This window comes from Saccopteryx bilineata, chromosome 1 (genome assembly GCF_036850765.1).
Source record: "Saccopteryx bilineata isolate mSacBil1 chromosome 1, mSacBil1_pri_phased_curated, whole genome shotgun sequence".
NCBI lineage: Eukaryota > Metazoa > Chordata > Mammalia > Chiroptera > Emballonuridae > Saccopteryx > Saccopteryx bilineata.
The window spans coordinates 75,767,472-75,794,361 of NC_089490.1; the positions used below are offsets into that span (position 1 = coordinate 75,767,472).

Here is a 26,890-nt window from a genome sequence, read left to right on the forward strand (position 1 = left end):
GAAGTTTTCAGGGGTGAAGTAAAGGACAAGGAATGTGCTGACTCCTAATATCTGTTCTGAGAGACTAAATATTTCTGTTACTGAATCTTATCATGCTGTTTTGCTGTTTCCAGCACTCACTGTTTCCAGTACGGGTCAGAGAGGCCACTCAGGGCTATCACCCTAAGGTGCCTGTCTGCTTCTAATTGTTTACCCTAACTCTGCATATTTTCATAGCCTATTCCTATAATAAGGTCAAGAAGAATTGAGGAAAGATTAAAAAAAAGTTTTCATAATTGACATTAAAATAAAATTTTTCTTTGGTTTTTGTATTTTTTTTTCAGAATATGTAACTGGAATGTGATCTACCTTTGGAAATAGCTTAATTGTACTTATTTGCCTCTAAAGCTTAGATATATGGTTAGGAAAGACCAGCTTTATATGGAGGAAGACACATGAATAGTGGCATTAGCTGTTAAGAAATGTTCAGAAGGTTCTTGGAAGATAATGTCAAAAGGATTCTGTTTAGAACCAAAACAGTTGAAAGCATTTTACACAAAATTTATTCGAGCTGAGTTAATGCTACTACATGATAATGGTATATTTCCATTGCAAGATGACCTATATAGAGGCCAATTTTGGAAAATAACTGCTTATGTTTAATTTTTTTTCCTAAGAGGCTCTAATGAAAAAATAAAATTACTGAATTTGAGCACATATTGAATTTTTTTATTGAATGTCCTTTGTCATCACCATGTACGTCATCAGATACTTTCTAAGAAACAAAATCAGTCTCTTACTGTTTCACCTTGTTGGTTGTTCAAGTGGGTGTTTATTGTTCTAGAGCAGTGGTAGTCAACCTGGTCCCTACCGCCCACTAGTGGGCATTCCAGTTTTCATGGTGGGTGGTAGCGAAGCAAGCAAAGTATAAATAAAAAGATTTAACTATAGTAAGTTGTTTCATAAAGATTTATTCTGCCAAACTTAGCGAAAATCTGACATAAAGTACTTGGTAAATAATTATTATTATATGCTTTAACTTGCTGTACTCTGTTTTATAAATTTTATAAAGTAAAGTTACTTCCCTACTTTATAAATCACCATTACTGTGGAATTGGTGGGCGGTTAGAAAATCTTACTGCTAACAGAGATACAAAAGTGGGCGGTAGGTATAAAAAGGTTGACTACTAGAGGATATTTTCTTCTAAGTAGAGGTGTTAAACCTAAAATCATTGTGTATCTCTCTTGTGACTTCTCTAGCATCAAAGTTTGCTCTCTGTTCTGGTTATTTTTCTCATATTCTCCTGTATGTGACATTTATGTTTAAAAAAAAACTTGGGAAAGAGATTTCTTTGTCTCTTGGACAAGTAAAGGGTCTTGTAAATTCTTATTAAAATTTTTTATGGCATCTAATTTATTTATTTATTTTTTTGTGACAGAGACAGAGAGAGGGACAGATAGGGACAGAGAGGCTAGAAGAAAAAGAGATGAGAAGCATCAATTCTTCATTGAGGCACCCTAGTTGTTCATTGATTGCTTTCACATATGTGCCTTGACTGGGGTGGGGGGTGGAGGAGGCTACAGCAGACCGAGTGACTTGTTTCTCAAACCAGGGACCTTGGGCTCAAGCTGATGAGAGTTGCTCAAACCAGATTAGCCTGCACTCAAGCTGGCGACCTCAGAGGTTTGAACCTGGGTCTTCCACATCCCAGTCCAACACTCTATCCACTGCACCACTGCCTGGTCAGGCTATTTAAATTTATTTTAAATATTAATATGTATTTAATAAAATGTTAGGTATGAAACGAATACATTTCTCTTGCCAGACATCATGATGAATGCCTGGTGTTTAGGACTGTAAACAATTACACCATGTGCTTGCCTCATCATGATCTTATGATAAAATCAGCTTTCAATTTGTACATCCTCAGTGAAAATCTTGAAAAGGAAAATGGCTACAAAAAGCCATCTTATGGAATGTTTATCAATTTCATAGTTAAGAATTCAAATGAATAATACAAAACAATATAACTCATATTTGCAAACCTTGAAAAGCTTAAGGTAGTAATATTTATTTTCAAATAAAGCTTTATTCCAACTTTAACAGTTTTACTTTCTAAATAGTCACTTTTGCATGAGTACTCAGCAGAACAGAAACTGGTAATCCAGAGGCTTCTCGCTGAAACCTTAAATACTTTTATAATATAAGGAGTGGGTGAGAATTAGTGAAACTCTGCCTCCCTGAGTTTACACACATAAATGTTCCAGGAAAAGAACTTGTTTCAAAGTGCTTTTTTGAATAATTTTTTTGTAGAGAATATATTTTAAGAAAAGGTGGTAATTTTCTTAGAAATCTTTGCTATTGATTTTTCTCTTGTCTGTAAAATCTGGTGCTTAACTTTCTATGAAAAAGGTTTCTGAATGGAATTTGCAGACATCAAACTTAATTTAAAACTGAAAATACACACTAGATAGGTGAAAATTATTTCTTTGATAGATTTTTAGTAACCTGAGGCATTGCCTTTTTTATCTTCCCCTCTTTGATGGCATTTTATAAATATACCCTGGTCCCCATGGCAACAATAACCCCCATCTTTCCCAGGAACTGAGATTTGTTTTGCCTTCCTCTAGGAAGGCACTGCTAATGATATAGTAATCTTCCAGCCAGTGAGAAATGAGTTGTTTGCTTCTTAAAATGCAAAATTATATCCTGGGCAGGATCCAAACCTAGTGTCTTTCTTTGGAGATGTTAACTATTTAATTTGTCATGCTATTATATAGAGTTTATTATATGCCTTCTCTCACAGCTGTACTGACATATTTTGGTTGTGTGTCAGTGTGTTTATAGTTATTATTTTGCGTGATAACCTTTAACCTTCAGGGAGGTAAAATACTTAAAAAAACAATTTACAGATGATATTTATGTTTAGAAGTCAGTAGTATGGCCTCATTTGACAGCACACAATTATTTTTATCCAACAGAGAATACAAACTATTGATTTTTTCTTTCAACTACTGAATTTGAATTAAACATGTATGTATGCTTAACAGAATTGTAATACATTGGTTTGATTACAAAGTAAACTCTGAATTACATTTTAGCCTTTGAAAAGTGGCCTTTACTTGAATTATATCAGACTGTTATACTTGAGAAAAGTTAATTCATTGATTAAAATTTGATTTAAAACATCAAAACTATCACTTGTCTCTAAATGCTTTAATTATGTTTATGGTTGACTTTGCCCTAGATGAAAATAAAAATCTTAAAGGTGAAAAATATGTGTTTAGATTAGTCATCCCTTTTTGTGAAATAATTATATATATACTTATTGATCTATTGTTTCATATTAACACTTAATGGTTCTCAAATGGTGAAGTTCTAGACCCTCTGGAAACTGGTTGATAGTTTTAGGAATATGACTAGCCAAAGGGTTCTTTTCACTATCCTCCTGAGCCAAATCACGTATATATGATGATGGCTTACTTACCAATTAATTGTTCTTTACTCTGAATATTCTGAAATGCCAGGTAGCACACAGACATTGCTATAAAATGTTTCATGTATCTCTGCATGATCAGGTACTAGTTTTTTAAAAATTTTTTTAAGTAATCTGTTAATACTTAGCCCAATGGAAACATACACATTGCTATTGTTATTAGACTATACTATACTATAAGACAGTAATGCAAGTAACTATCTCTGCTTTTTTTTTTTTTTTTTTACAAGGTCAGAGGTGAGTCAGAGAGAGGGATAGACAGGGACAGACAGACAGGAACAAAGAGAGATGAGAAGCATCAATCACCAGTTTTTTGTTGTGAGACCTTAGTTGTTCATTGATTGCTTCCTCATATGTGCCTTGACTGCAGGCCTTCAGCAGACCAAGTACCCCCTTGCTCAAACCAGCGACCTTGGGTCCAAGCTGGTGAGATTTTGCTCAAACCAGATGAGCACACGCTCAAGCTGGCAACCTTGAGGTCTCGAACCTGGGTCCTCTGCATCCCAGTCCGATGCTCCACTGCGCCACCACCTGGTCAGGCACTATCTCTGCTTTTTATTTAAAAATTCTACATTGGAAAGAGTAAAATAAGTGAGGGAAAAAATTTTTCCAATTTGCCTGCGACACTTAGCCGGAAAACTACTGTGTTTAACTAATCTGTTCCTGCTATTCATGTACACATAGGCTTCAGAAACCTGAGTTTGGAAATTATCCATAAAGAATGGGTACACTAAATAATAGAGAAATCTACAGCCCACCAGCATATCTTCAGTCAATTGGAGGGAGTATTTATGGTCTAACTATAAATGAGCATTTAATATCAACACATTTCCTTATGCCTTCTCAATACCTTCAAAACGTAATTGTTGGGCAAATAAAATGTATTATGCTCACTTTGTTAAAGATGGCGCTGCCCACGTGGAGGCCGTTGCCCAGGTGATATTAATGTGTGTTGGGGGCAGGCTGTGGGCAGGCAGGATCGTTGTAGCCTGGGGCTTGGTTTTGGGATTGGGCCTTTCCCACCCTTTTTGATGTGGGGTGGTACAATACCATCATGTCTCAGAGAAGTGACTTTGTATTAGAGACTTCCCTATTTTGTATATTGGATTAAAGGTTTTGGTTTCTACACTATAAAATAGGGGCAGAACGGGAGCTTGTGCTCTTGGGTCCTGAGATTATCATTAGAGGAGAGAGCAGAAAGAGGCCATGTGGCCAGGAGAAGCAGCCAAGATGGCAGAGTGCTGAGAGAGAAGGCAGTTTGGGCAGAGTTTGTGCAGGGAGAAGGAAGGAGATGGGGAACAGAGGTGAATAAGTCTGGTGAGCTAGAAACCTTTGATTCTAAGAAACTCGGATAAGTCAGTAGCTTTGTGAGCACTGAATGTGAGTGGGCTTTGGAGCCCTGTGTGTGTTTTTACTTGCCCGCCGGGTGCAAGCTAGGATTAAAGAAGATGGCCCATCAGTTTTTGGCTCCGTAGTTTCTTTACCGACTGTCCGAATCCAATGCAAACCTGCATGGGCCAGGCTGCTCTGATGGTAGCCTTGGATACTGGTGTTGGGCAGATAAAATGTATTATGCTCACTTTGTTAAAGATGGAGGCTGTCGCCCAGATGATATTAATGTGTGTTGAGAATCCTTGTAGCCTGGGGCTTGGTTTTGGGATTAAGCCTTTTCCACCCTTTTTTGATATGGGGCGGTACAATCCAATCATGCCTCAGAAAGTGACTTTGTATTAGAGACTTCCCTGTTTTGTATATTGGATTAAGGTTTTGAAGCTACAATATAAAATGGGGGTGGAACTAGAGTTGGGGCTCTTGATTCCTGAGGTTAGCATGAGAGAGCAGAGAGAGTAGAGCCAGCAGCGGAAGGAGGCCACGTGGAGGAGGCCAGGAAAAGCAGCCAAGATGGTGGAGTGCTGAGTGAAATGCCAGTTTGTACAGAGTTTGTATCTGGGATAAGGAAGGAGATGGGGAACTGAGGAGAATAAGGCTGGTGAGCTAGAAACCTTTGATTCTAGGAAACTCGGATAAGTCAGTGGCTTTGTGAGCACTGAATGTGATTGGGTTTTGGAGCCCAGTGAGTGTTTTTACTTGCCCGCTGGGTGCAAGCTAGAATTAAAGATGACAGCCCATCTGCTTTTGGCTCCTTTGTTTCTTTACCGACTGTCCGAATCCAATGCGAACCTGCATGGGCTGGGCTGCTCTGATGGTGGCCCTGGCCTTGGCTTCTGGCTTTACAACTGGCTTTACAGTAATCTCAGAGATTCCCTTTCTTTGGAAAGGAATGGTAAACAGTCTTCAAGGAAAACTATACTTTACAGGTCATGTGTTTGAAGGCAACTCATTATGGAAAAGATTTTGTTTTAAGTGAACTTACTTTATGATAAAAACCAGATAATTTATGCTAAATTATTTCTTAACTTTAAATGAGGTTAACTTTATTTATAACCAATACTTTTAAACCTAGCTGAGAATATTTACTTTGTTCTAACTTGAGACAGTTTTTGGTATACTTATCAAACAGATTATTACTGCAATTCCACAGAAAATAAGAAACATGTCCCCCTGATTTCGCTTACACGTTTAGAGAAAAGTATAGAATGATAATTACAGATGAGATAGTAAGCAATTTTGTAGCTCAGGAGGAAAAGGCAACACATTTTTTGGACATCAAGAAGTAACATGAGTTGTAAAACTAAGAAAGTTTATACTGAGAAATCTTCAAAAAAATATAAGTAAATGAAGTACCAACTAATTAATTAGATACTTAATTTTAGAATTATTTTGAAAACATTGTTTTTTTCTACATAAAAATAAAACGGAAAACATAGTTAAAATTATCTGATGAATTTAAACATTCATGACAAATATTAAAAATAAATTACAATTTTACTTATGTGTCTTCTAAAATATTTATATTAAAATATATAAAATGCAGCCTAAGAAAAGTATAAATAAACTGCAAAGATATTTGGTATAATATTTCTAAAAGTTAAATATGATATTGTGTCAGAGCTTCAACAAGAAAGCATAAATATAAAAGAAGTAGAAACATAGTATATATTCAATATTTGACTGCTGCTGACCAACACGGCTAGTAATTAATTGTCCAGGTACTGAGTGAGAATGGTGTGAAATGAAGAAATAAACTCAAAGAGAAAAAGAATGGAATCAGGAGGTCTGTGCATAGCCAAAAGCTTGCAAGAACAAGTCTCCACCCCCAAACCATTTTTATTTATAAGGCAGAGCAAAGTCATTAGCAAATCAAAGAGATCTCTGATACAAAGTCACCTATCTGAGGCATAAACAGGAATTCTCTTAAGGCCAGGAATCCATTTAAGGCATAAACAGGAATTTCCCCATCATGCATAGCTGAAATCAACCATCATCAGAACAAACAAAGGATAAGAGGAAGGGCAGGTAAATTGCCTCTGGCAACTTAATCAAGCAAGTGAGGTGGGTGGATGGGACAAGTACAGATATTCAGCTTCATAACCAATATGAAGTGGCAGGGAAGAGCTTAGCCTTTAGCTTAAGCCTTAAACTGCAAGGCCTTTGCCAGCTTGCAGTCTCCCACATTTGCCAAAAGAATGCGTGAATTAATAAATGCATTTGGAAAATTAACAATGTAAAAAAAAAAAACCCTAAATGTTTTTATTAGTCATTCACTCACTTATTCCAGTTGTTCACTCATTCATTTAATATTCATTGGTTTCTTCAAGGCACTTAATGATGGTCTAACACAGGAGGATAAAAAAAATGAAATGAAATATATTAATTTAAAGTAAAACATGAGTGGCCTTTCTGAATTGAAAATATATTTATTTGTTCATTCAACAATGAATTTAGATCCTTCATATATACAGTATAGCCCCTAATATGTCCTTTATCCAAAGTCCTTGGGATAAAAGAAGGAGGGAAACCAGTTTCTACCCTCAAGGGATTTAAATTTTACATATACAGAGATAAGAAAAGGATTACAATTAAAATTAATATGATACTTTTGTCTTGGGTGCATACATAAATTATTCTGTCCAGTGTTCTACCAAAGAAAAGACTGCTTTTATCAAATTTTGAATGATTAAGACACATGTGGAAGGGTAGTGAAATGGGAAAAAAATGTTTCATATAAAGATTATGACATTTATAAGAGATATGACAATACAGATAATCAGGAAAATTATAACTGCAATAAAATCCACCTTCAAAAAATGCAGAAATGCATTGTATTTCTGGCAGATATAATAAAAGAAGAACCTTCTCTTTCTCGCTGTCTTTATCTTTATCTCTCTGTCTCTCTTTAAACCTTCATATATTTGTAGGAGAAAGGTAGATAGGAGAGGGTAAAGAGGGACAGATATACAGTGATAGAAAGTGACTTGACTTTGAGTGATGGTCACACACCACAATCAACAGTTCAAATGCTATAAAAATGTTGACCTGAAACCTATGTACTCTTGTTGATCAATCTCACCCCATTAAATTTAATTTTCTAAATAAAATATTTACAACAGAAAAAAACTTCATGTAGAGAATCCTGGAAGCTTTTGAGAAAAAAAATATTAGTACCAATAAAGGAAAAAATATTAGGTTGTTTTTAGTCTTTTTAGCAATATTAAACATCAGAAAAAATGAGTAAGACAGAGCTCTGAAAGGCCATGAGGTGATATGTCTTTCTTTAGCCAAGTTTTCTTTACATAGAAATGCAACAGGCCCTGGCCGGTTGGCTCAGCGGTAGAGCGTCGGCCTGGCATGCAGGAGTCCTGGGTTCGATTCCTGGCCAGGGCACACAGGAGAAGCGCCCATCTGTTTCTCCACCCCTCCCCTTCTTCTTCCTCTCTGTCTCTCTCTTCCCCTCCCACAGCCGAGGCTCCATTGGAGCAAAGATGGCCCGGGCGCTTGGGATGGCTCTGTGGCCTCTGCCTCAGGCGCTAGAATGGCTCTGGATGCAACAGAGCGACGCCCCAGAGGGGCAGAACATCGCCCCCTGGTGGGCATGCCGGGTGGATCCCGGTCGGGCGCATGCGGGAGTCTGTCTGACTGCCTCCCCGTTTCCAGCTTTGGAAAAATGAAAACAAAACAAAACAAAACAAAAAAAGAAATGCAACAAAAATACTTTCAAATCTGCAAATAGAAGCATTTTCTATTCATTTGATGTTCATCATATAATCATTAAAATTATAAATTGGTTAATTTTAATTTCAGATGAAAATGCTACTAATAGTGTAGAAATAGAATATATTTAATTAATATAATAATTATAGCCTACTTATAATTGCATTGACTTTTTTCATTTAATTCTTACAATAGCTCTATGAGGTAGTTAATACTATTTTATCATTTATAGATGAGAAAACTGAGGCACAGAGAAGTAATATGTTCAAGTCACCTAATGGTAATGGGATGGAAACAGTCTGATACTTTTCTACAGAATTTGGGCCATTAACTACAATGTTATAATGCAAATTATGCTATCAACATACATACACTAAAGCTTTAGCTATGATTGACTCATGTTAAGTGTATAGGTTCAAATTTTAAGTTGATGTTCTCTTTTATATCTTTTGTATATTTTATAATTTGACAGTAAACCTAGATTCTTTTATGAGGAAGACCAAATTTATTTTAAGAACTGTTCAGAACATAAAATGAGATAAAAAGTCAATGATGGCATGTTTCTATAGTTCTGTAGGTTTTCTGAAGCACCTTTATATTACCAACTTATCTAGTTTGTCCTTATTATGGGAATGCTTTATAATTTATTATCCAAACCATGACTTTTTAAATTGTACAAAAGGGTGCTATTAATATGTACACTAGGAAGGCAATTTTAAATTTGAGATATTCAAGTAAACCAAGATATATACTCACTCTGCTTAAAACATCTCTGTAAGGTCAAGAGTGCTTAGATCTCTTAATTCACCTTTATAACTGAAAAAAGTTCCTAAAATACTTTATTAAATCATATAATAGAGACATTTTGGTTTTGAAAATAGATGAACAGAAATAATTGTCTTGACTTAGTTTATGATTCTTGAGATTAAAACAAAACAAAGCAAAAAAACAACACTGGTGACAATTTCCTCAATCAAAAGAAAGTTTTAAATTAACAGTTCCAGCAGACTTAAAATATAGTAATCATACAGAATTTGATTTAATTTAAAATTTTATGCCACTAAAATTTCTGAAACTTCATAATATTCTGCTCAGAAACTTGAATTTCACAAAACGGAATACCCAACATTTGTGATTATAAGAAATTATGGATTCATATACTATGAACCAGAACTCCTCCATCTAAATAGTACTAGAAAAGCAACTAACAGAGTATGAACTAAGTGTGTTTAGATGAGTGATTGTTTAGCTATTTTTTTTAATAAAAGTAATCATAGCGGACAATAATAACTGAAATGAGCAATATTTCATATTAGTGATTTGGTTAGAAAATTGAAAAACTTATTGATTAAGCTTAAGAGTGTCATGATGCAGACAACAGTAGAAAAATGGTGTTTGCCAGTATTTTGACAGATAGAATTGCACATGTAAAATATCTGGCTATTTAGTCAATGGTGGGGGGAAAAGAAATCCAATGAAATGCATTTTCTATAATAGGTATTAATTATATACCGGGGGCAGAAAAGTGACAGTCCCTGCAAAATACAATCTGCGGATGTCTTGTTTAGCCAACAGAGTGTTTTTAATGATTTTGAATTTGAAACATTTTAAGCAGGTCAGCAGACATTCCATATTTTACATCCCTGCTATCCTTCTTCACCCAAGTCCCCAGGGCCTCTCCTAGCTCCTGAGATGCCCTGCTGGGAACTTGAAAAGGCACCTGCTCTGGGAACATGCAACCAACCCCAAAGCCCACAGCTCGGGAACAGAGCAGAGTCAGGAGGTGACCCCTACTTTCTCTTCTCTCTTGAGATTCTGTTTGATTTAAAAATTGCGCACATCCTTGCCTGGACATTCTTACTGTTGGCTTACATCCTTCCACTTCAGTGTTAATGTTACCAGTCTGGTCCCTGAATGTCTTTCATTCCTGACCCTGAATGTCTTTATGACATCATGGTAATTATACTTTAAATTAAAGAAATTTAATTGGCACATAGGAAAAAATACTAAATTGATTTTTTTTTCTCACTGTGTTATATGATTCTTTCCTTTCCTGACTCAAACATCAGAAATATGTAGTTTTTAATGGTAAGAGAAAATGTAACTGGTATGTGAATATTTGGCAAGATATTTTATTTTAGAAATCACTAAAAAAGTCCATAGTTTAGTTAAATGCATTCTTGAAAAAACATACTAGGGTTTGCACGTATGCGCAAGTATTAGCACTTCTTATAAGGAATGGAGATTACTAATATCTCCACTTTTGTACATTTCTATTTAAACATCTTAAAAGTAACTAGGAAAGCTATGAAAATGAAAAGGAGATCAAAAGAGAAAATATAATGAAATACAAAGAAAATGAAAGGATCATAATATTTCATTTGGATAAGGTTATGTTGATGAGGTCCTAAGTGCCCCAGGTTTAAGATGGTGGGAAAACGAACTGCTGGAACTACTGACTCCTCATCTCCTTTTGCCTCTGTTCTCCTTTCGTGATGACCATTGTTATGTGATGGTTTGGTGGTGAAGTGCCTGCAAAGCATCCATCTGATCTTTGACTTAGTAGCATCCTGTGCTTCTGTGTGTCTCCCAGAGGCATGTCTGTGTTTTCCCAAAGCTGTGTTGAGTGGGTATAAAAATGTCTGAACATTAAGAGTAGATGCCCCAGTCCAGTGATTTTCAACCTTTCTCATCCCATGGCACACATAAGCTAATTACTAAAATTCTGTGACACACCAAAAAATATATGTTTTTTACCACTCTGACCAAAAAAATAGGTATAATTTATATTCATTCACACCAGAGACAGCTATTATTGTGTTGTCTGTTATCATTTTTTATTTGACAGTGTAAGGGAAAAGATGTCAGTGTCCCTGACTAAATAGTCAGGTATTGTATGTTTTAAAAATTCTTCCAGCACACCAGTGGGCCTTGGCACACTGTTTGAAAATCACTGTCCAAATCTATTACAAAGTACTGGTTAAATTAAATATACATTAAATGAAATAGTTGGAACTATTGAAATCAGTTAAACAGATGAGACTGTAATATAATCACCTTTCTTCTGAGTATTTTAAAAGTTTCAGAGGTATATTTTTAAGAGCTCCAAAGGTAATTCCAGGTATAATTTTACCCTACTGAGAATACCGGTCAATGCCTCTCCTAAACTTGCCCTTAAAGATTAGTTTATTCTGGATCCTGAGGTTTTGCTCTGTCTTTTAGCTTTCTTCATGTAATATGGCCTGTTATCTTCATAGTAAGAGGATGAGATGGCTTCATTACAGTAAAAGATATGCACTATTAATAAGCTTATAGCCACCTATCAAGGAATCATCAAATGTGGTTTATCTTGGTGAATGAAAGTTTGAATAGAAAATTAAGCTTCCAAACTGACTATAGAAGTGCAGTGGATCGTTTTGTTCTTTAATGTCACACTTCACTGGACACACTTCACAGAGCAGTGAATCATGCTTAAAACAAGCAGCCTTTACTTTAATGACAGTGGATAATGCAGCAGAGGTGAATAATAAGTGTTAGCAGTCTTAACTTTCTCTGACAGTCCTCTTTCCCAGGTGCCTGATGGACAATTTACAAAGACCATATGCTATTTTATAGATTGGAACTTGGGATCCAGCCAGTGGCCTGAATATGACAGAAAATCAAAAGGGAAAACCAGCCAACATCACAGATTCCTTATCGAATCGTTCTTTGATTGTCACCACCATTTTGGTAAGTATTTGTTTTTCCATTCTTTTTACATGAAATATAGATAAACACGGAAGCAGGTAGAAAAGAAAATTATAATTGGAATTCTATGTATTTTATAGTTGTTTAGCAATTACTGTATAACAGATGAGTCAAAGTTAACTTAGTCACACTTTTTATCTTTTTAGTTTTTAATGATAAATTATAGTAATGAGATGATTAGGTTAATTAATAATATAGCTCATACTTTACTGGAAATCTTTACATTTTTACAAAATTAGTTACTAGAAAAATTTTCAATGTTAAGATGTAAAAATATATGACGTGCAGCTGTGCAAATATAGTTGTGTGACAAGCTGTGTTTGACCTTTGCTTTTGGTTTCATTTTCTGCAAATATTTTTCAAAGGACATGCCATTTATTTCTTTAGAATTTTCCTATAATAATTCTAACCTTTCTTTCAATTTAATTGTTGTATCATGAAGAATCACTTTTACTTTACTAATCTCCCTAATGAAATCAAATGACAAGTGTTAAGACAGAAATATTTTTACCACCAACAGAATTAAATTAATACTCTTAAGCTAAACATTTTTGCCTCTCTTATAAAAATAAATTTTTATTAGATCACACAGTTATGTTCATTTATGCTTTGTATGCCATTTGCAAATGGGAACTTTAATTTTAGGATAAACAAGGAGCTCTTATATTATTTAATCAGTAATATTACCTACAGAATAAGCTTATAAATACCAGTTCTTATATCTCTCCAGTCATCAGTAAGAATGTAAGATTAATGGTCTAGAACAAACTACCACATACTTTTAGCATGTATTTCATTTCTAAATTTGATTTATGGTGGAAAATCAAGCCAGGAGGAATTTATAACCTTGTCTTTTTAGTAACAACAAAGGATGTCAGATGTCTAGGCATATCATAATAAAATAGTTTGGGTTAAAGACTCTTGATAATGAAGCAAAGCTGCTAATAATTAAATGGCAGTGATGGAAGTTTATGAGGCTTTAAAATTACTTTCTTGCTAAGAACCTTAGTGAATACTTGTCCCTATAAATCCTATCCAAACTTCCTATGTTCTTTTTTACTTTATTTTATATCTTCTTCTCTTTTCAAATATAACTCTCACACTCGCCAAACAGCTTTGTTCTTTGTTTGGAATGTTCTTACAGGATGATGGCACATCTTTTTTCTGCCAGTATGTCCTGAGTCTCATTACGTCCTGCTAGAAATATTTTAGCAACCATGTAGCTCTCCCCTCTGCCAATGGCCTTCCCCCATTGCAGTGCACACTATTCTCCACTTTAAAGATCTAATTCTGTAATTTTCCTGCTTTCTTACTTATAAGGCATTAATGTATTCATGTTAACCATTAAAAGAGCTCCAACATCTCAACTCTGGTGTTCAAACCCTTTAACAGTCTTATCTTCTTCCATCTTTTTATCCTCATTCCCTGTGACTACCTTTCAAGATTCCTGTATTTTAATTGAACTGAAATAATCAGTTGGTCTACCAACATGACTGTGTTAGCTCTATTTCCTTCATCTGCAATATGTTTTGTTTCATTTTTATGATACTATCATACCTATTAGTACTTTATATTATTTAGTATTAATGCTATACTATTTTTGAATTATATCATATACTCAATATTTTTTTCTAGATATTACTGAACATTCCTCATAGAAAGGGGATATGACTGTTTCTTGTTTTTACACTCGATGTGCCTCTCCAAGGCTTGCAAAGAGTTCTGTGCAGGGACCTCTGGGGTCTGCAACAATCAACCCTGCACTCTTTCCTCTGTTCTCTTCAATTCAACCCAATTTACAGATGCATCATTCATTTTATAGGTCCAAACATTTGTTCAATTCTTTATATTTCCCTGTGAAAATCCTATTCATTCTTCCAGACCAATCTCAAATGAAATCTCCATGAAACTGTCTGATCTCTCCATTAAACTGTGTGTGTGTTTGTGTGTTGCAGGGGTGTTATATGATATATGTGCTTTATGTATCATAATGCTCTATCATGGCATTTACCATGCATATATATATTTTTAGAAATTATCTGACTCCACTTGACATGAATACAAGGCCAATGATCAACTTTTACATTTTTTTTTTAATCCAAGAATCTCAGAGAAAAGTGCCTTGGGCACTGCCAGCACTCAGTAAATATTTGCCAAATTAAATTAAATGAATGGTATTTAATTAAATGGAAAATTAGAGGAACTGAGAAACTTCCAAATGACTATATTTAAATATTTTTCAAATGTTCAGGTTATTGCACACCCCTTGTTCAAACAAAGCAGGTAATTAAGAGTACACATATAATTTCTCTATCTTCCCTATTTACTCAGGGTTGTTTTACAAGAATGATCCAGACTTTTCCTTAACAATGAACAACTTATATATCAATAAACAATGCCAATTAACATTGGCTTTATGTCAGAGCCAAGCATAAAGCTTTTAAAAAGGTACTGCTCCCAAAACTTACTTCATACTTTTTAAAATAGTATTTATGAGATTTGGACCTCATATTTTATTTTATTTTTTTTAACCTCCACAGGTAATTCTGATCTAGAATGATGACTGAGAACTGCTCAGATCATTACTCTGTATAATTAAGATGAAAGATCAATTCTGGAACACTGACTAAGTTTACATTTTAATAAATACATTATTGATAATTTTTCTATGGAACCCTACTGATTTCTAAGAGATCCTGATATTAATTCAAAGGAAAGGTGGCACTTTATTTGTTTTTATATAACTTAGTAGAAAAAAAAGTTATTTTCCTGAATACTCTGATCACAAAGTATCCTCAAGCTAGAAAAGAACAGATTTGAAAAGAATATTTACCTTTTTTATGTAAACATTGTGTTTCATAATTTGTTGATGTTTAATTCACATTTATAATGAGGTTGAGGTTATGATCATTTGATTTATGTTTTGGTAATTTTGTTCTTTTGTCTCCTGAAAATCTTAGGGGGAATTCTGGCTGTGTTATGAATTAATGACATGTCCACAAAAAGAAGTTCATTTATATCTCTCTTTTAATGTATTTTTAATGTCTTTAAAAAAATATAAAGTATTTTAGAATACAACATTATCATTGTGCCAATAACAACCAGTTCAATTTCTCAAAAATTTATGCATGTATTTATTTTTTTAAATTATTTGTTATTTTACTTAACAAATATATATTAAATGATGATGATAAAACAGGCATTGTATTAAAAGCTCTATTTGATTCATTAACAAAATAGACCCATTCTCTTTTCTGATGAGCCTTAGAAAACAGTAAGGATTATAGAAAGAATTACACACACACACTTGCACACACATTCCCTGTGAAACAAAAGTGGATATGCTTTATTACAGAATGATCCTGATTCTTCTCGGGTCAGGTGTGAAAGGAAGGGTCAGATTAGGCCTTACTGCGGAAGAATTGAGAGCTGAGACTTGAGTTTTTAGAAGAAACTGGCAAGGTAAAGAAAGGGGCAGAGATTTTTGGCAGAGAGGAGAACATGTACAAGGGCTCTGAACTGGGAACTATATTGTACAATTATCAAAATTGAAAGGAGGTCATGAATGGGGCTAGTGTTTCATCTGCCTCTCTGCATCATGAAATTTAATTTTATGAATACAGTCTATTACAAAGAAAAAGGGAGGCCAGTTTTGTTTTTTTTGCATCCCTACTATCTGCTAGACATTGTTTAAAGTACTATTCATAGAATAACTAATTTGTCATAATAACCTTTTGAGTTAGGTACCATTATTAATACTGTTTTACAGGTGAGAAAGCTGATGTCCACTTTGCCTAAGTAAGTTATTCATAGTCACATAGCTAGAAAATAGAGTAATGGATTTCAACCAATCTGAATGGCCAACTTGAGCAACTGATACTCTAAGATGAAAGCTTTAGTGCCCCACCACAAAAAGCCTAACAACTATAGTTTAGACCCAAAATAGCATTCTGATGGAGAATTAAAGCAATGCTTCTCATTCAGAAATCTCATATAGCTAAAGCACTGAGATGCTGTTATGGGTGTATACACAAACATCTAGACATACTCATTGTTAAAGGCAGGATTTAGAATACACTTGCTTGAATGTCTTGGGCTTCTCATTTCTCTCTTTCCTACTTTAGCACTCAGTTTTCTTCCAGCCTTTTCAAACCATAATCTCATTTTTTTATGAGCAATCAAAATAGTATTCGGGCTTATCTCATCCCCTTCAACAACAACCTATACCCAATACAGTGTCTGGGAGAGGCATATAGTGATAGCATGGAATGAATTCATTTTAGAAAGCCCTACATATATTTTTTAAAATCTTCCTTTTTTTTTTTTTAGTTTTGAATTAAGATTTATGATATCATACATTTTGAACATTTTTGTACATCAACTGAGGGCCAAATCTGAAGCTCAGGTCTACTTTTGCCTTCTAATATATATTTCTCATATTACAACTCTGGTTTATCAAATTGCAAGTTAAAATCCTTTCCTTGCTTTTTGTTTTTATCATTATTAATAGAATTAATAATATCAACCTTAGAATTTTGTTTTCATTTACAATGATTTCATTAATTGCATAGAAGTTGTTTAATCTTAATTGCCAAAATAATAACAAAAATGCTAATTCTGAATGAGATATAGACAGCATTTGAGGAATGATATTGCTGTATTTTTAGTTTAAAATCTCATCCTCTAGTCCTTACTGCTATGGATTCACTAGCTAAAGGCAGTATCAGGTGACTGAATAAATACTTACTTAAGTTTATATAGGGAATGCCTATTTTCCCACTGTGTTTTTGGTTTTCAGTAGATTTTTCAGACCTGTCTAAATATGTTGAGTGCTTCCCACTTTGCTGCTTCTGTACAATGTTTGTTTTTTTTTGTCCATCAGAAGATTACTAGCACTTAAAAGTCACTGCATATTTTCTTTTCCCTGATGACTAGTAGCACTTTAGTATGCAAATTATATGAATTTGGTTACTTTTTCATAAAATCACTTACTCTTTAAAAAGTTTTTTCTTCTTGGCTACTCAGTGAATTTAACAAATGTGCTTGCATCTGTAACTTAGTATTATTTTTTATTTTCCTAGCACTTCCTGGCAGGTTGTGTATTTGAGGAATGAGTTTACTTGCTGAGGTTTATAAAGCTTCATTGTCAGCAGCCCACAGATACAGAGGCTTATCTGGGAGCAAACTCCCAAGGACAGTGGAAAGAATCACAGAACAAAAGTCAGAAGTGACCTAATCATCCCCTAAATGATGCTGCAGCTTATTCTATAATAACAACAAAAGCAGTTTCTAGGGCTTCAAATCTGTCATGCAATAAATTTTCCCCGATTCTTCTCTTTCCATTGTCACAAAAGGACTGTGAAGCATGGAGTTCTTAGAGAGCTGTTAGCATTCAGGCTTGGAAAACTGGACACTGCAGCTTCACAAAGAAAAAAGACTTTCATCCTTACCAACCCCTATGACATTTCTAAGTAGTTGTATGTATAAGTACTTCTTAAATGTTAACATGTGAAAGGAAAGCATCTCATTCAAACTCAGTCTCTTCACACCATGTTCTTGCAACCAGCTTATTCAAAGGCCACCAAACTGTTTCTCACCGTATTTTTTTCTTTTATTTCTGGGAATATCCTGGCACTACATTTTTTCCCTTTCATTCTTGCTGTAATGTCTCAATGTATTTTACCTCTAAGGACTTGTCATATTTTCTTAGACCTCCATATTAGTTTAGGTAAACATAAAACATTTGGTGGTAACACCACTGAGAAAAAAAGCCATGTGTTTTAATTTGACATATATTTTCTAACATCTTAGAGTCTCAATATTTAAATAATTTTTAAGCAACAAAGACCTTTTTTTTTATCAAACACACACACACACCTGCTTCCTTTATCTTTTTTATTAAAGCCAATTACAAAATGAAACCATAATATTTTTATTTTCATTTTTATTATATTCTTTTTACTGTCAACACTATTGCCCATACTATAATTTTTTTTATTATTAAATTTAATGCAGTGACATTGATAAATCAGGGTACATATGTTGAGAGAAAATATCTCTAGATTATTTTGCCATTTGATTGTGCTGTATACCCCTCCCGCAAAGTTAAATTGTCTTCTGTCACCTTCTATCTGGTTTTCTTTGTGCCCCTCCCCTCCCCTAACCCCTCTCTCCTTCTTCACCCCCTCCCCTGTTGCCATCACATTCTTGTTCATGTCTCTGAGTCTCGTTTTTATGTCCCTTCTATGTATGGATTCATCTCAGTTTTTTTTCTGATTTACTTATTTCACTCCGTATAATGTTATCAAGGTCCATCCATGTTATTGTAAATGATCCGATGTCATCATTTCTTATGGCTGAGTAGTATTCCATAGTATATATGTACCAAAGTTTTTTAATCCACTCGTCCTCTGACGGACACTTGGGCTGTTTCCAGATCTTCGCTATTGTGAACAATGCTGCCACAAACATGCGGGTGCATTTCTCCTTTCGAGCCGTTCTATGGTGTCCTTGGGGTATATTCCTAAAAGTGGGATAGCTGGGTCAAAAGGCGGTTCGATTTTCAGTTTTTTGAGGAATCTCCATACTGTTTTCCACAGTGGCTGCACCAGTCTGCATTCCCACCAGCAGTGCAGGAGGGTCCCCTTTTCTCCACATCCTCGCCAGCACTTATTCTGTGTTGTTTTGTTGATAAGCGCCATTCTGACTGGTGTAAGGTGATATCTCATTGTGGTTTTAATTTGCATTTCTCTAATGATTAGTGATGTTGAGCATTTTTTCATATGCCTATTGGCCATCTGTATGTCCTCTTTGGAGAAGTGTCTATTCATCTCTTTTGCCCATTTTTGGATTGGGTTGTCTTCCTGGTGTTGAGTTTTACAAGTTCTTTATAAATTTTGGTTATTAACCCCTTATCAGACGTATTGTCAAATATGTTCTCCCATTGTGTAGTTTGTCTTTTTATTCTGTTCTTGTTGTCTTTAGCTGTGCAAAAGCTTTTTAGTTTGATATAGTCCCATTTGTTTATCCTGTTTTTTATTTCACTTCCCCGTGGAGATAAATCAGCAAATATATTGCTCCGAGAGATGTCGGAGAGCTTACTGCCTATGTTTTCTTCTAAGATGCTTATGGTTTCACGGCCTACATTCAAGTCTTTTATCCATTTTGAGTTTATTTTTGTGAGTGGTGTAAGCTGGTGATCTAGTTTCATTTTTTTGCAGGTAGCTGTCCAATTTTCCCAACACCATTTGTTAAAGAGGCTGTTTTACACCATTGTATTTCCTTACCTCCTTTGTCAAATATCAGTTGTCCATAGAACTGTGGGTTTATTTCTGGGTTCTCTGTTCTATTCCATTGATCTATATGCCTGTTCTTATGCCAGTACCAGGCTGTTTTGAGTACAATGGCCTTGTAGTATAACTTGATATCAGGAAGTGTGATACCTCCCACTTTATTCTTCTTTTTTAAGATTGCTGAGGCTATTCGTGTCCTTTTTTGGTTCCATATAAATTTTTGGAATATGTGTTCTATATCTTTGAAGTATGTCATTGGTATTTTAATTGGTATTGCATTGAATTTATAAATTGCTTTGGGTAATATAGACATTTTAATGATGTTTATTCTTCCTAACCATGAGCACGGTATATGCTTCCACTTGTTAGTATCTTCCTTGATTTCTTTTATCAATGTTTTGTAATTTTCCGAGTACAAGTCTTTAGTCTCCTTGGTTAAGTTTACTCCTAGGTACTTTATTTTTTTGGTTGTAATTGTGAAGGGGATTGTTTCCTTAATTTCTCTTTCTGACTGTTCATTGTTGGTGTATAAAAATGCTTCTGATTTCTGAGTATTGATTTTATATCCTGCCACTTTGCTGAATTTATTTATCAGGTCCAGTAGTTTTTTGACTGAGACTTTAGGGTTTTCTATATACAATATCATATCATCTGCGAGTAATGATAGTTTTACTTCTTCTTTTCCAACTTGAATGCCTTTTATTTCTTCTTCTTGTCTGATTGCTGTGGCTAGGACTTCCAGGACTATGTTAAATAAGAGTGGTGAAAGGGGGCACCCCTGCCTTGTTCCTGATCTTAAGGGTATTGCTTTTAATTTTTGCCCATTGAGTATGATGTTGGCTGTGGGTTTCTCATAGATGGCTTTTATCATGTTGAGGTATGTTCCCTGTATTCCCACTTTGCTGAGAGTTTTGATCATGAATGGGTGCGGGATTTTATCAAATGCTTTTTCTGCATCTATTGAAATTATCATATGGTTTTTCTCCTTCTTTTTGTTTATGTGATGAATCACATTGATTGATTACGAATATTGTACCAGCCTTGCCTCCCCAGAATAAATCCCACTTGATCATGGTGTATGATTTTTTCCATATATTGTTGGACCCGGTTTGCTAATATTTTGTTGAGGATTTTAGCATCTATATTCATCAGAGATATTGGCCTATAATTTTCTTTCTTTGTGTGGTCTTTGCCTGGTTTTGGAATCAGAATTATGCTCGCCTCATAAAAGGAGTTTGGAAGTCTTCCTTCCTCTTGAATTTTTTGAAATAGTTTGAGAAGGATAGGAGTTAGTTCTTCTTTGAATATTTGGTAGAATTCTGTTGTGAAGCCATCGGGCCCCGGACTTTCCTTTGTTGGGAGTTTTTTGATAACTGTTTCGATCTCCTTTGGTGTAATTGGTCTGTTTAAGTTTTCTGATTCTTCCAGATTGATTTTTGGAAGATTGTACGTTTCAAGGAATTTGTCCATTTCATCTAGGTTGTCTAGTTTTTTGGCATACAGTTCTTCATAGTATTTTCTTACAATATTTTGTATTTCTTTTTTTTTTTTTTTTATATTTTTATTTTTTTAATGGGGTGACATCAATAAATCAGGATACATATATTCAAAGATAACAAGTCCAGGTTATCTTGTCGTTCAATTATGTTGCATACCCACCACCCAAAGTCAGATAGTCCTCTGTCACCTTCTATCTTGTTTTCTTTGTGCCCCTCCCACCCCCTATCCCTCTCCCATTCCCCCCTCCCCCCCGTAACCACCATACTCTTGTCAATGTCTCTTAGTTTCAGTATTATGTCCCACCTACGTATGGAATAATACAGTTCCTGTTTTTTTCTGATTTACTTATTTCGCTTCGTATCATGTTATCAAGATCCCACCATTTTGCTGTAAATGTTCCGATGTCATCATTTCTTATGGCTGAGTAGTATTCCATAGTGTATATGTGCCACATCTTCTTTATCCAGTCATCTATTGATGGGCTTTTTGGTTGTTTCCATGTCCTGGCCACTGTGAACAATGCTGCAATAAACATGGGGCTGCATGTGTCTTTACGTATCAATGTTTCTGAGTTTTGGGGATATATACCCAGTAAAGGGATTGCTGGGTCATAAGGTAGTTCTATTTGCAGTTTTTTGAGGAACCACCATACTTTCTTCCATAATGGTTGTACTACTTTACATTCCCACCAACAGTGTATGAGGGTTCCTTTTTCTCCACAGCCTCTCCAACATTTGCTATTACCTGACTTGCTAATAACAGCTAATCGAACAGGTGTGAGGTGGTATCTCATTGCCGTTTTGATTTGCATTTCTCTAATAGCTAAAGAAGATGAGCATCTTTTCATATATCTGTTGGCCATTTGTATTTCTTCCTGGGAGAAGTGTCTATTCATATCCTCTTCCCATTTTTTTATTGGATTGTTTGTTTGTTTGTTGTTGAGTTTTATGAGTTCTTTGTATATTTTGGATATTAGGCCCTTATCTGAGCTGTTGTTTGAAAATATCATTTCCCATTTAGTTGGCTTTCTGTTTATTTTGTTATCAGTTTCCCTTGCTGAGCAAAAACTTCTTAGTCTGATGTAGTCCCATTCATTAATTTTTGCCTTCACTTCTCTTGCCATTGGAGTCAAATTCATAAAATGCTCTTTAAAACCCAGGTCCATGAGTTGAGTACCTATGTCTTCTTCTATGTACTTAATTGTTTCAGGTCTTATGTTTAGATCTTTGATCCATTTTGAGTTAATTTTTGTACAGGGGGAGAGACTGTAGTCCAGTTTCATTCTTTTGCATGTGGCTTTCCAGTTTTCCCAGCACCATTTATTGAAGAGGCTTTCTTTTCTCCATTGTGTGTTGTTGGCCCCTTTATCAAAAATTATTTGACTATATATATGTGGTTTTATTTCTGGACTTTCTATTCTGTTCCATTGGTCTGAGTGTCTATTTTTCTGCCAATACCATGCTGTTTTGATTGTCGTGGCCCTATAATAGAGTTTGAAGTCAGGTATTGTTATGCCCCCAGCTTCATTCTTTTTCTTTAGGATTGCTTTGGCTATTCGGGGTTTTTTATAGTTCCATATAAATCTGATGATTTTTTGCTCTATTTCTTTAAAAAACATCATTGGAAGTTTGATGGGAATTGCATTGAATTTGTATATTGCTTTGGGTAATATAGCCATCTTGATTATATTTATTCTTCCTAGCCAAGAACAAGGTATATTCTTCCATCTCATTATATCTTTTTCGATTTCCCTTAACAATGGTTTATAGTTTTCATTATATAAGTCCTTTACATTCTTTGTTATGTTTATTCCTAAGTATTTTATTTTTTTTGTTGCAATCGTGAAGGGGATTATTCTTTTGAGTTCCTTCTCAGTTGTTTCATTGTTGGCATATAGAAAGGCTATTGACTTCTGTATGTTAATTTTGTATCCTGCGACCTTACTGTATTGGCTTATTGTTTCTAGTAGTCTTTTTGTGGATTCTTTGGGGTTTTCGATGTATAGGATCATATCATCTGCAAAAAGTGATACCTTTACTTCTTCTTTTCCGATATGGATGCCTTTTATTTCTTTGTCTTGTCTGATTGCTCTGGCTAGAACCTCTAGTACCACATTAAATAAGAGTGGAGACAGTGGACAACCCTGTCTTGTTCCTGATTTAAGGGGGAAAGCCTTCAGTTTAGTGCCATTTAATATGATGTTAGCTGATGGTTTATCATATATGGCCTTTATCATGTTGAGATATTTTCCTTCTATACCCATTTTGTTGAGAGTCTTAAACATAAAATTGTGTTGTATTTTATCGAAAGCCTTTTCTGCGTCTATTGATAAGATCATGTGGTTTTTGTTCTTTGTTTTGTTGATATGGTGTATTACGTTAACCGTTTTGCGTATGTTGAACCATCCTTGAGATTCTGGGATGAATCCCACTTGATCATGATGTATTATTTTTTTAATATGTTGTTGTATTCGGTTTGCCAGTATTTTGTTTAGTATTTTAGCATCTGTATTCATTAGAGATATTGGTCTGTAGTTTTCTTTTTTTGTGCCATCCTTGCCTGGTTTTGGGATGAGGGTTATGTTGGCCTCATAAAATGTGTTTGGAAGTATTGCTTCTTCTTCAATTTTTTGGAAGACTTTGAGTAGAATAGGAACCAAGTCTTCTTTGAATGTTTGATAAAATTCGCTGGTATAGCCGTCAGGGCCTGGACTTTTATTTTTGGGGAGGTTTTTAATGGTTTTTTCTATTTCTTCTCTACTGATAGGTCTGTTTAGGCTTTCTGCTTCTTCTTGACTCAGTCTAGGAAGGTTGTATTTTTCTAGGAATTTATCCATTTCTTCTAGGTTGTTGAATTTAGTGGCATAAAGTTTTTCATAGTATTCTACAATAATTCTTTGTATATCTACAGTGTCCGTGGTGATTTCTCCTCTTTCATTTTGGATTTTGTTTATATGAGTTCTTTCTCTTTTTTCCTTGGTAAGTCTTGCCAAGGGTTTGTCAATTTTGTTGATCTTTTCAAAGAACCAGCTCCTTGTTCTATTAATTTTTTCTATAGTTTTTCTGTTCTCTAATTCATTTATTTCTGCTCTGATTTTTATTATTTCCTTTCTTTGGCTGGTTTTGGGTTGTCTTTGTTCTTCTTTTTCTAGTTCCTTAAGGTGGGAAGTTAAGTGGTTCACTTGGGCTCTCTCTTGTTTGTTCATATATGCCTGAAGCGATATGAACTTCCCTCTTATCACTGCTTTTGCTGCATCCCATAGATTCTGATATGTTGTATTGTCATTTTCATTAGTCTGTATATATCTTTTGATCTCTGCACTTATTTCTTCTTTGACCCATTCATTTTTTAAAAGTATGTTGTTTAGTTTCCACATTTTTGTGGGATTTTTTTCCTCTTTTTTGCAGTTGAATTCTAGTTTCAAGGCTTTATGATCAGAAAATATGCTTGGTACAATTTCAATTTTTCTGAATTTGCTGATGTTGTTTTTGTGGCCCAACATATGGTCAATTCTTGAGAATGATCCATGTACACAGGAGAAAAATGTATACTCAGTCACTTTGGGATGAAATGTCCTGTAGATGTCTATCATATCCAGGTGCTCTAGTGTTTTGTTTAAGGCCACTATGTCTTTGTTGATTCTCTGTTTGGATGACCGATCTAGAGCCGTCAGCGGTGTATTGAGGTCTCCAAGTATGATTGTATTTTTGTCAGTTTTTGTTTTAAGATCAATAAGTAGCTCTCTTATATATTTTGGTGCTCCTTGGTTTGGTGCATATATATTAAGAATTGTTATGTCTTCTTGATTCAGTGTCCCCTTATCCATTATGAAATGGCCATTTTTGTCTCTGAGTACTTTTCCTGTCTTGTAGTCAGCATTATCCGATATGAGTATTGCTACACCTGCTTTTTTTTGGATGTTATTTGCTTGGAGTATTGTTTTCCAGCCTTTCACTTTGAATTTGTTTTTATCCTTGTTACTTAGATGAGTTTCCTGTAGGCAGCATACAGTTGGATTTTCTTTTTTAATCCATTCTGCTACTCTGTGCCTTTTTATTGGTGAGTTTAATCCGTTTACATTTAGTGTAATTATTGATACTTGTGAGTTCCCTATTGCCATTTTATATCTTGCTTTCTGTTAGTTTTGTGTCTTGTTTGATCCTTCTCTTTCGTTTTTCTATCTTTTGTTTTTATTTGGTTGTATTCCATACATCTTTCCTCTGTTGCTATCTTTTTTATCTCATGTGCTTCTGTGGTGGTTTTTTCAATGGTGGTTACCTTTGAGTAATGAAAAGGGTCCCTACCCTGTTCATTGTAGCGAACTATTTTGTGAGTACTTTTGCACTCCATCGTCCTTTGCTACTGTTAATCTCCATCTTCTCCCCCTCTTTCTTTTTGTTGTTGTCACAGTTTAAATTTGGTTTTATTGTGTTCTTCTTGGAGCTTTTACTTATGGCTCTGTTTTTTTTTGTTCTTTGTATCTGATTGGAGAACCCCCTTTAGTAATTCCTGGAGTGGGGGTTTTCTGATGATAAATTCCCTCATCTTTTCTGTATCTGTGAATGTTTTTATTTCTCCTTCGTATTTGAAGGATAGCTTTGATGGGTATAGTATTCGTGGCTGAAAGTTCCTCTCTTTCAGGACTTTAAATATTGGGGTCCACTCTCTTCTAGCTTGTAGAGTTTCTGCTGAGAAATCTGATGATAATCTAATGGGCCTTCCTTTATATGTTGTATTCTTCTTTTCCCTGGCTGCCTTGAGAATTTTTTCTTTGCTGTTGGTTTGTGTCAATTTCATTATGATATGCCTTGGAGTAGGTTTGTTGGGGTTAAGAAAACTTGGAGTTCTGTTTGCTTCTTGAACTTGAGGCTTTAGTTCTTTCCACAGGCTTGGGAAGTTCTCATCTATTATTTGTTTGAGTATGTTCTCCATTCCATTTTCTCTCTCTTCTCCCTCTGATATACCTATTATTCTTATGTTATTCTTTTTGATGGAGTCAGATAATTCTTGTAGGGCTATCTCATTTTTTTTAATTTTTGAGTCTCTTTCTTCCTCTCTCTGTTGTGCCTCAAGTTGCTTGTCTTCTATTTCACTAATCCTCTCTTCTATCTGACCTGTTCTATTAGCTAAGCTTGTTACTTCGTTTTTCAGCTCGTGAATTGAGTTTTTCATCTCTGTTTGATTTGTTTTTATAGTTTCAATTTCCTTGGACATATATTCTTTGTGTTCATTGAGTTGTTTTCTGAGCTCCCTAAATTGCCTTTCTGTGTTTTCTTGTATATCTCGGAGGATTTTTAGGATTTCTATCTTGAATTCTCTGTCATTTAGCTCCAAGGTTTCCAATATATTAAATTTTTTCTCCATAGATTTTTCCTCATCTAGCTGTGTTACCTCTCTTTCTTTTGTATCCATGATATTCGATTTTCTCTTCCTTAATGGCATCTGAGGGTGGTTTTGTTGATAGTATTAATGAGATTTAATAAAGAATAAAAAGTTAAAAAAAATCGAAAAGAGTTGTTTTTTTTAAAAAAAATTAATAATGAAATAAAGAAAAATAAAATAAAATAAAAATTTTTAAAAAAGGAAATTATCCCCCCCCTCCTTTTTTCCTCTCCTCTCCTCTCCCCTCTTTCTTGAGAAAATCTTGTGGTGGACTGTGAGTTATAACAAACAATGCCTGTGATGGAGGGCCTGAATTGGGGAAATGTAATAAAGGGGCAAAAAAGAAAAAAAAGAAAAAAAAAAAGGAAAAAAAAAAAAGAG

At 34.7% G+C, this 26,890-nt stretch overlaps 1 protein-coding gene across 2 annotated transcripts in view; it reads left to right on the forward strand.

Moving 5' to 3' along the window:
* The window catches only part of GRIK2 (glutamate ionotropic receptor kainate type subunit 2), a 696,770-nt gene that overhangs the window by 417,323 nt on the left and 252,557 nt on the right, over positions 1-26,890 (forward strand). For both annotated transcript variants that reach the window (XM_066254474.1, XM_066254481.1), the window contains one exon: positions 12,204-12,317. In XM_066254474.1, coding sequence (XP_066110571.1) covers positions 12,204-12,317 — 114 coding nt within the window. The remainder of the gene's footprint in view (positions 1-12,203; positions 12,318-26,890) is intronic.